The sequence below is a fragment of the Pongo pygmaeus genome, chromosome 9 (genome assembly GCF_028885625.2).
Source record: "Pongo pygmaeus isolate AG05252 chromosome 9, NHGRI_mPonPyg2-v2.0_pri, whole genome shotgun sequence".
NCBI lineage: Eukaryota > Metazoa > Chordata > Mammalia > Primates > Hominidae > Pongo > Pongo pygmaeus.
The window spans coordinates 127,427,788-127,438,121 of NC_072382.2; the positions used below are offsets into that span (position 1 = coordinate 127,427,788).

At 42.2% G+C, this 10,334-nt stretch overlaps 2 protein-coding genes across 5 annotated transcripts in view; one reads left to right on the forward strand and one right to left on the reverse strand.

Moving 5' to 3' along the window:
• Window positions 1-4,575, forward strand: part of CHEK1 (checkpoint kinase 1) — a 49,488-nt gene extending 44,913 nt beyond the window's left edge. For both annotated transcript variants that reach the window (XM_054437493.2, XM_063671588.1), the window contains one exon: window positions 4,245-4,575. The gene's annotated coding sequence lies outside the window, so the exon portion shown is untranslated. The remainder of the gene's footprint in view (window positions 1-4,244) is intronic.
• ACRV1 (acrosomal vesicle protein 1) lies at window positions 546-9,410 on the reverse strand. Of its 3 annotated transcripts, none has more exons than XM_054437496.2 (4): window positions 9,084-9,410; window positions 6,096-6,626; window positions 4,679-4,798; window positions 546-931 (listed from the first exon to the last, which is right to left on the reverse strand). In XM_054437496.2, exons 1-4 carry the CDS (start codon window positions 9,133-9,135, stop codon window positions 807-809), a joined length of 828 nt encoding a protein of 275 aa, XP_054293471.2. In that variant the 5' UTR covers window positions 9,136-9,410; the 3' UTR covers window positions 546-806. The 3 variants fall into 3 exon arrangements, with proteins under 3 accessions (XP_054293471.2, XP_054293473.2, XP_054293472.2); XM_054437498.2 differs by having other exon boundaries at window positions 6,198-6,626; window positions 9,084-9,291; XM_054437497.2 differs by having other exon boundaries at window positions 6,183-6,626; window positions 9,084-9,281.
• Between the last annotated feature and the right edge of the window lie 924 nt (window positions 9,411-10,334).

Sequence of the window (10,334 nt, forward strand, 5' to 3'; positions counted from 1 at the left end):
CTTTCCTGTCTACCCCTCTGGGCTCTTTCCTGAGGATTAGATGAGACCATGTATGTGAAAACACCTTGAAGAACATAACACTTATATGAGGGACTGTTTAGTATTTCCACTTGCCCTCCTATCCTGAACAGATGATACAGTAACATTGTGTGTGAAAAAAGTGATTTAAGCATTATGAACTGCTGCAATATATAGCAAATAAGGAATCATTATACTATTATCATTATGTTAGTAGTGGACTACTGAAGACTAGAAACTCTCAAGAGCCAAAGAAGAGTTGAGTTTTTGTATGCAATAATAAATGGAAGAGTGTGTAGGCATGGAAAAGTGAGGGTGTCAGAAGTACCTGCAACGTTTACACCCTGTAAAAGATTAATACCTACTTTGCATTCCTCTTTGTTGTCTCTGCCCTTGGAGACTCCTTTACTTTCATAAATATGGAACGCTTACAAAATGTACCCACTTTAGTGTCGGTGTGGAAGGAAGCTCATGTTGACCCTGCAACTAGACTAATGGGGAAAAAGAAAGTCTGTCTTGAGCCTGTGTGCTTTAACCATGTGAAATTTATTGAAAAAAAAAAATCAGGAATATTGAGAGAGAGAGTTGGAGCAGGGAAGACAGGACAGAGAAGAATGGATAAAAGCATGAATAGAAGAAGAAAGATAGGATGTTTGAGCATCCTAATGCTCAGGCAGAGGCAGATGTGGTCAGTTGTTGACTGGGGAAGGAACTAAATATAAAATGAGCCAAATAGAGTGATGGAGGCTTTTTACTGCCTGAGTCAAAACAAGCAAGGGCCCAGGCTTCTAGATCTTATTGCAGAAAGATTGATTTCGACAGCATATAATTTGCATCCTGGTTCCATGGGAGAAGAGGTTCATAGATGGGCACATGTTCTCACACCCTTGAACCATGAATTGGAGTTTTCCACCTGAAAGGAGCAGAGACAGAACCATGAATTGGAGTTTTCCACCTGAAAGGAGCGGAGACAGACTAGTGAGCAGAAAGCTTCGTCCTCCAACGTTAGCCTTTATCTGTGATGCTCAGTGTCTCCATGCAGGATGGTCAAGACCTCCACTTGTGCATTATCCCTTCTCTTTCTCTTCTATTTGCTTCCCCTGGGACCTTGCCCCCCATCAGTTGCCCACTCCTTTCTTATATTGTCAGTCTGTTTCTATGGACTCCTTTTTTGGTTTACAAGGATGCTCAGGTTACCCCAAATTTAAAGTACTTTCTCTTAATCATGTTACTCCCCTAGCACTATCCTTCCTTTCCTTACAACCTTCCCAGAGTCTGCCTATCCTCCTCACCTTGGCCCCTCACAGTCTGAATCATGACCCTACTATGCTGAAACTTCTCTCAAAGGTCATAGAGATCTACTCATCAAATTCTGCATCCTTTTCTCAGGACTTTTTTAACCTCTGTGCTTGCACATCATACTGTGGACTACACCCTCTTTCTTTTTTTTTTTTTGAGACAGTCTCACTTTGTCACCCAGGCTGGAGTGCAGTGGTGCAACCTCAGCTCACTGCAGCCTCCACCTCCCGGGTTCAAGCGATTGTCCTCCCTCAGCCTCCTGAGTAGCTGGGATTACAGGCGCACCACCACACCCAGCTAATTTTTGTAATTTTATTAGAGACGGGGTTTCACCATGTTGGTCAGGCTGGTCTCGATCTCCTGACTGTGATCCGCCCGCCTTGGCCTCCCAAAGCGCAGGGATTACAGGCGTGAGCCACTGCACCTGGCCTGAAAGTACACCCTTTCTTGATACTCTCTGCTTCTGACAAGGTCTTCCCCACTGCTCATCTACTCCTCTGGATCCAATTATTTCTGCTCTCCCAAGTTGAACTGTCACATTACCAACTGTCACATGACCAACTAACATGGTCACCTCCATGCCAATATGCTAAGGGCATCTAAAACTTACTATTCCCAAAATGAAACTCATTACCTGCCTCCCCAAACCTGCTTGTTTTTGTGAGTTTCCTTTATATACTTCCTGTACCACTCCTTCAAAACCTCTGTCATCTCTGATTCTTCCCTTTGCTTTTTCCATCCAATTTGTTGTGAAGGTCTGTCAGTTCTACTTGTAATCTAGGTTGTTTCTGTCACTCGGTTTCCATTTATCAAACATTTGGCCGGGCACAGTGGCTTACACCTGTAATCCCAGCACTTTGGGAGGCCAAGGCAGGTGAATCACTTGAGGCCAGGAGTTCAAGACCAGCCTGGCCAAAATAGTGAAACACCGTCTTTGCTAAAAATACAGAAATTAGCCAGGCGTGGTGGCAGGCGCTTGTGATCCCAGCTACTCAGGAGGGTGAGGCAGGAGAATCGCTTGAGCCTGGGGGGCAGAGGTTGCAGTGAGCCGAGATCGCGCCACTGCACTCCAGCCTGGGTGAGAGCAAGACTCCATCTCAAAAAAAAAAATTAACGGACCTAGTAAGGAACTATGCTAGACTCTGGAGAATGCAAAGATTAATAACATCATTTGATGTCAAGAGCTGAGAGAGATAAACAAAAATAGCCAATTATTACATGAAATGGAAAAACCATGTTATATGCTATGCTGGCAAATAAATGATTAATTTTGGTATTTTGATTAAGGGGGGCATAGTATCAAGGAAATTCTTAGGAAGGAAGTGATATTGAACTGAGCTATGAAGAATTGGTAGCATTTTGATTAGAAAGGAAAGAGGATAATTTCAGGCTGAAGCATAACTGGAGAAAAAACATGAAAACATGAAACTGTTCAGGAAATGGTGACTTGCATAGCTGGAGTAAGTGTAGAGTGTAAACAGGGATGCAGAATGAGTGAAAAGACATGGGAGAGATGTTAATAAGTCTTTCCATCAGTCACTCTTATTACCTTTTACTGAAATATTACAATAGCCCTTTAACAGGTTCTCTTGTGTCCACTGTAACTTGCTTCTAAGGTAATCTTCCTGAAGAAGCGCTTTGACCAACCTGGATGGGCTACTGGCTCTGCCTTTTCCTAGTAACAGGTCTTTAGGCAAGCTATTTCTCTTTTCTAAATTTGTTCCCTTTCTGTTAACAGAAAAAATTCCTACTTTGTGAGGATTAAATGATGAAGGGTATTTTGAAATATATATCATACTGTCTGGGAGCGATAAATAAAAGAAAACTGTTAAATTCAAACTCTTTTTAACTGACACTGAAGCTCTTGTATCAGCTGGCTCCAGTTAACGTTTCCAAGTTTATCTTCTATGTCTCTGCTCACCATCCTCAAAAAATTCTTTGCTCTTTTTCCTATTTACATCCTGCACTCTTCTGACTTTTGCTTTCATTCCCTGTCTCTGGAATACCCATCAACCATTGCTGTATGACTAAATCAGTATCTCTTTAATCTTGACGGCACGTCGGAATTGTCTAGGAGCCTTTAAAAAATAATGATGCCTGGATTCTATCCCCAGAGATTCTGGTTTAATTGTTTTGATGCGGCCTGAACATTAGGATTTTTTAAAGCTGCTCAGGTAATTGTAATGTGCAAACAAGATTGAGAACTACTGGCCCAAATCGTAAATGTTCCGTCAAAGCCTTTCCTGAATACCACCTTCTCCCCATTCTTCTCTGCACCTCTAATCTTTCCTTTCCCTGAACTCTCTGCACTTTATACGTGCCTTTCTTAAGACACAATTTTCTCCCTTGTGATAGTTTCTTATTTCTTACATTAGAACATAATAATCTGTACACGGTTTATATTTGAATCATCTTTCTGTAGGGGTTCATGGTATGTGTCATTAATGTTTTCCGAGTGATGGTGGATGAATGCATGCATGTAGAATTGGGAAAATGACATTTCTAGTAAGGAAGAAGAAAAACTACAAGAGGAGTCAGGCAGTGTGGTTCCTGGGATGGAAATAACCAGTATCCCTTATTTTAGGGATGAGGAACTGAGAGTAAGGGTGAAGAGGCATGGGAATGTACTCAGACAGGTCTGGTAACCTGTGAACACAGACTTGAAGACAATTGTTTATTAGTTTATCCATTCAGTATTTACTAAATGCCTACCATATGCTCGACATTGTGCTAGGTCCCAGGAATATATAGCTATAGCTTACAGTCAATGTCTCAGTGGCTCATGGGGCAATCAACACATTGCTTTAATAGGAAGAGACAGCTAGTCTCCCGGCCTTCTCTTAGGCCTAATGGGAAGTGCATCTATCTCTTCATCAGTACCTGGAATTCTATTCTTTATTTTCTTTCTTTCTTTATTTTTTTTTTAGATGGAGTTTCACTATTGTCTCCCAGGCTGGAGTACAATGGCACAATCTCGGCTCACTGCAACCTCTGCCTCCTGGGTTCAAGCGATCCTCCTGCCTCAGCCTCCCAAGTAGCTAGGATTACAGCTGCCCACCACCACCACACCTGGCTAGTTTTTGTATTTTTAGTAGAGATGGGGTTTTACCATGTTGGCCAGGCTGATCTGGAACTCCTGACCTCAAGTGATCTGCCTGCCTTGGCCTCCCAAAGTGCTGGGATTACAGGTGTGAGCCACCTTGCCCGGCAAGGGATTCTGTTCTTAGTCCTTGAAAAAATAAAGTTCTGAATCTTCAAGTTCCTTGATTCTTTCCTGGGCCCCTGTCACTCCAACTGCCCCCTATCAGAAGTAAGTTGATGTGTTCTCAGGCAGAGATTGCCTCATGAAGTCCCCATATACCTTCAAAGATCTTCTTTAACATGCACTGCTGGGAATTCTGAGTGATGCAGGTTCCCTCTCCACGAAGACATCTTCCTCGATCATTCATATAAGCACATGTGTAGCAATTTAATATTGTGCCTGAAAATTTAAGATAAGCCTGATGACATTTCCTTGTGGACCAGATGTGTAGCTTTGATTCACATCTGGGAGGGGTAATGGGCAATAGGTAGCATGGATACTACACATTTATTTCTTAGTTCTTTTTGGGGATCTGAGGGCCCTGTGTCTGATAGACCTGTGCCAGACGAAATTCCTTCGTTCTTCAACTCTGACCCTCATTGCTGATGAATCCCAAATTTCTCTCTGTAATATTTTTACTCCAGTCCATATCTGCATTCACTTCCTGGGCATTTATTGTTAGATGCCCTTCTGTCATGTGACACCATAGGAGCAAAACCTATGTGTGATTTTCATCTCCCTTTTGTACTCCCCATCATACTGCCACCCACAAGGCACAGACACTTGGAGTCATATTTGACCGATTAATAAGCTACGTTAGATGCTCTAACATTGCAAACCCTGTGAAGAGTGTGTCCTGCATTTTCACATTGACCTTATGGAAGGTCACTAACAGCACTATCTTTGAAATACTTCCATGTCGCCTCTTTTACTGTCTCTACTGCTAATCCCCCAGTTTGGGAAGCCTAAAGAAGTGGAAAGATTGTGGGCTTTGCACAGTCCTAAGTTTGAATCCAAAGTTTGCCACTTTCTAGCCATGTGACATTGGACATATTACATTCGCCTCACTTCTTTCATCTGAAAATTTAGAATAATGATATTTAAACAATAGAGTGAAATGTGAACTATGTCTGGTAATAACTTGAGGCATCAAACTTTGGGTCTTGTTTTCTTTCCCAGAACAAACCCTTTTAATGAAGAGCCACAGACTAGCAGTTGTCCTAGGAACTCATTTCTGGATCTAAAAGAAAATAGCTTTACATTCCATGTTCAAATAAAAAGAACCACCAGCTGCACACATCTCTTTAGAGAATTTGTAAAGTTATAGCGTTCTAACATGGTTTAAGAGGCAGGGTTAGCATAAAGCTAATGAAGGTAGTCTTCAGAACTCTGCACTTTCATGACCCCCTTCTAGGGAAGTCGGAAGGGCTGTGTATTCATAATTTCTTATGGAGAGTGAAGTTGGAGGGGTACTGGCATTTTGTATTTGTTTTATTTTTCTTATAGAGGGCCCTCCATATTGTTTAGCTTTCAGGCTCCCACATGCCTCTTGGTATGATTGTGAAGAGAACTAGAGAGTCTTTGAGAGAGCTGTTTGTGAAGTGGTAACAATTCTTTCTTCTGCACTCCTTCCCTAAAATTGGATTTTCTTGATGTGGTCCCCATTTCCCACCTGAAGTCAATGACTGGCACCTACCCAAACGTGGCTCGCCTGTAGATGTGCTTGAAATTGGTGCACCTGAAGCCTGTTCCCCTGAAGGCTTTTCACTCAAAGCATGCTCACCCAAAGACTGTTCACCTGAAGCGTGCTCGCCTGAAGGCTGTTCACCAGAGGCATGTTCACCCGAAGGCTGTTCATCTGAAGGCTGTTCACCTGACTCATGCTCACTCAAAGGCTGTTCTCCGGAGAGGTGTTCACCTGAAGGCTGTTCTCCTGAAGGCTGCTCACCTACAGTATGCTCACCTTCAGCATGTTCAGTCGCAGCAGGCTCCCCTGAAGCATGCTCACTCTCAGCATGTTCTCCAGAAGTGTACTCGGCCACAGTGTGCTCGCTTGAACCATGCTCACTGGAACCATGCTCACTTAAAGTGTTCAGGCCTGAAGAAGTCTCATATAAAGCCTCAGCATCAGAAGGGTTTTCAAGTGAAAAGAACTCACCTGGAAGTTGCTGAACTGAAGTTTGATGATCTATGGAGCCAGAAAGCTCATCAGGCTGACCTGATGTTCCTGGGATGGAGAAGGAACAGAAGAGAGATGGTGAAGCTGAGAGAGAACGGGATAAAGACTATCTTCCTATGGAGTTAGGCTAATGTTATGAGACTCCTAGGTCTCCTATGGGCCTAGATCGGGCACCTGAAGACTGCAGATGTTGGGAAAAATCAACTAAGTATCCCAAAAGGCCATGGAGGACAGAAGTGTTTAGTGAAACAAACAGAGGCCACCTCTGGGATTGAAGGGAAGAATCTTAAGTTCCCCAATATTAAGAACTACTTAGGAGAATCCACTTATCCATGTACAAAAAGCACCTGAAGGAAAATGAATGTGCCTCCCTGACAAAGTTAGCATCAGGAAGTCAATGTATCATCACTGATAGAATCAGAAGTTCACCACCAACCCTCCCTCCCATTCCTCTATGGGTGAAAGACAAGAAGAGTAGAGATAGAAGAGGGAGAGAGAAAGCAAGTAGTTTTCAATACCTGAGTATTCGTAACCTAAATTAAGGGTGGAAGAGTTAACCTTTGCACAGGGATGACAAATATGAGCCCACAAAAATTATCAGAAGGGATTAAGCCACCTGTATTTGGTAATGTCAAGTATTTTCTCACACTCAATCCCCAATCCATGTGGGTTGGGGATTCAGAGAGCAAAGTTGCTATAAGCTATTAAGATTAAAAAAAAGAGTCTAGGCATATTATATATATATAGATAGATAGATAGACACACACACATATATGAATTGTATCCTTGTGACATACCATTTACATTCACTTCATGGAGTTGTCCTGAGTACTTAATAAGATAAATTGTGAAGTGCACCATTGCCTAGTACTCAATTTTATTTTTCTTTTCTTCCCACCTTACACTGGGAATTACAAAACTCTTACATGGTTATTTTTTTCTGGCCAGTGTCTTCTACCTTTAATCCATCTCTTTCTTTTTTCTTTCTTTTTTTTTTTTTTTTTGTTTCAAAGATAGAGTCTCTCTCTGTTGCCCAGGCTGGAGTACAGTGGCACAATCTTGGCTCACTGCAACCTCCGCCTCCCGGGTTCAAGTGATTCTCCTGCCTCAGCCTCCCGAGTAGCTGGGATTACAGGTGCGTGCCACCATACCCGGCTAATTTTTGTATTTTTAGTAGAGACGGGGGTCTCGCCATGTTGGCCAGGCTGGTCTCGAACTCCTGACCTCAAGTGATCCGCCCACCTCAGCCTCCCAAAGTGCTGGGATTACAGGCATGAGCCACTGTGTCTGGCCAATCCATCTCATCATTGACTGTCAGACAAATATTCCTTAAGTATATTTTAAGTGAACAGAAGCACAAAACAGATAATTTGATTATTACTCTTTGATTAAACTGAGCCACCTAGAGGAGGACAAGTAGACTACAACAACCAAGTTATTTAATTCTAGCCAAAAGCTGAGAGGAATTATTGGATCTTTGAGGCTGAGGTAGTCTAAAACCCCAGAGTACTCAAACTGTAAGAATCTTGCGATAGATATATTTTCTTGGCACAGTGCAGTACTTATAATCAATGACTTTCTAAATGACTAGGGTGAGAATATGTTGATAAAGGAAAGGTAAGATTTAGTAAAGCTTTTAGGAAGTTTTTATTTTTTAAACTTAATTACATAAATACCATCTACTTGACTGGTTTTTCAATAATTCACACAAGTTTTGATAAAGAGATGATTCTGATATAGAAAGGAGGCATGAAAAAGCATGCTAATTTCTTGATGTTATAGTTTATGTCCCATGTCATCATGTGACTGGCACATACTATCACCTGGTGGCCGTGTATCTACATTTTTGAGTCAACTTTTGAAGGTCTAACAAAGCAAAAAGCAAAACCTCTGACAGTCAGCATTATAGAAAATACATTGTTATTTCACTAAAAGCTCAGAGCTCATGGCCTCTTTCTGCTGCAGGAGGCAGGAGGGAACACAGCACACCATGAATGGGGGATCCCGAAAGAAGAGATGATACAGAAAACCTGATTGATATAACACAGCCATGAAGAAAAGGCTTATGAAGTCTCTGGCCTATAGCTCTGTCACGTTCTGAGATTGTTTTCTGAACACATCACATCTTCCCATCTCCCGTCTTTCCTTGGCACATTAACCACACAAGGATCCCTCACATTTAATTGGTGGGACAAACCTTCATTGGGCTTCTACAGAACCCCTAAGCCTATTTTTTCATCTCATGCAGCATCAGGTATAAATGTTGAGTGGCTAAAATAAGTAGAAACAAGACTGTGCCAAGCCAGTGGGACCCTCTGACTGTAAAGCTGTGACTAGAGAAATCAACTGGTTCAGGAGCTCTCCGAGTTGGACTTGTTTAGCTGCTCTTGATTCTGACTCAGATTGGTTTGGGTGACTGAGAGACTGGTCTTCCTTCTTCAAGGCCTGAAATATCTTAAGGGAGACCCCTTTTGTATTTACCTGAAGCCTAGATCAAACACTCACCTCTGGCCGATCCAAGCAGATAAAGACTCATTAGTAAGAGAAACATGTTCATCTGGATTTAGGAAAAGAGGGGACCCCAGTGTGGGCCACAGCTTTTTCACAGAGCTATGAAGCAAACTGCAAGCAAAAGCTCCCAGTGCTGAAGCAGAGCTTCTGGGAATTCTAGAACCTCAGAAGTAACCCATGTTTCTTCACAATGGGTTGGGCTCTGAGGTTCTTGTGTAGCCTGTTCAGGCAAGTTGGCCCTTAGCAACCCATTGCTTATTTCACTAGTGAAGACCAATGAGTATTTTCTGTGTGCAGGGTGGTGTGTTGGGGCTATCTGCCCTATCTTTAAAAAAAAAAAAAAAGAAAAGTATTACCAAAAAGCACATATTTTTTGTAATAAAGTTTAAAAGATATCTACTCTCTTTTAAAAGTGTTTTTGACAATGAGGTGTGATTGTTGATTGTTTTCTGTTTGGCTTTCTAAATCAGCCTTTCTTGGCTCTGATCTGTACCCTGGAAGGCTGACCTCTGTTGACTTTATCACCTGAATGCTAGCTGGATTTGGCTTCAGATTGGGTTTATACAGGATTGGAGGGGAGAAGAGAGAGAGAGAGGAAGAGGGAAGGGAGGAATGGGGAGAAAGAGAGAGATTGGAATATTTGTTCTTCCTATTCCCTTCCTGCCACAGTTGACACTGGCTGAGTCTACATGACAGAGCTTCTGTTGGGTGTCCTCTCTTCCCTGGCTCCAGCTCTCATCCATGCTATGCTAATATGTTTTTCTCCCCCTGCCCTCTTAGGCCTAGGGATGATAATGGTTTCCTGCTGTTACTAAAATCTGGATGCCCAAACTTTCCTCTTTTTTTTTTTTTGTTTCCTTAACTTTGCCCACTTCTGTAAATAGTCTTTTCATACAGACCTTTATCAACCATGGTTTTAGCAGGAAACAGGTGGCAAACTCAAATGGGTAACTGAGGAGAGTTTACACAGATATGGGCAGAGTAAAGAGATCAAGAGACGGTAGAAAGCTGCGTTTTGAGCTGCAACTTCTACCAAGGGGGTGGCCAAACTGAGAAGATGGATGCAGTGAGGCATCCACCTGATATAAAACTAGAACTTATGGGGGATTGAGTGGCAAAGATCTGGTAGCTTCCATTTCTCGTTGCTTCTCTGCTCAGCTCTCTTGAACAACTTTGTTTTATATACCACTGAATGCTAAATCTAGAATAGATGTACTTATTGTCACATTTTGAAAGGAAGGTGAG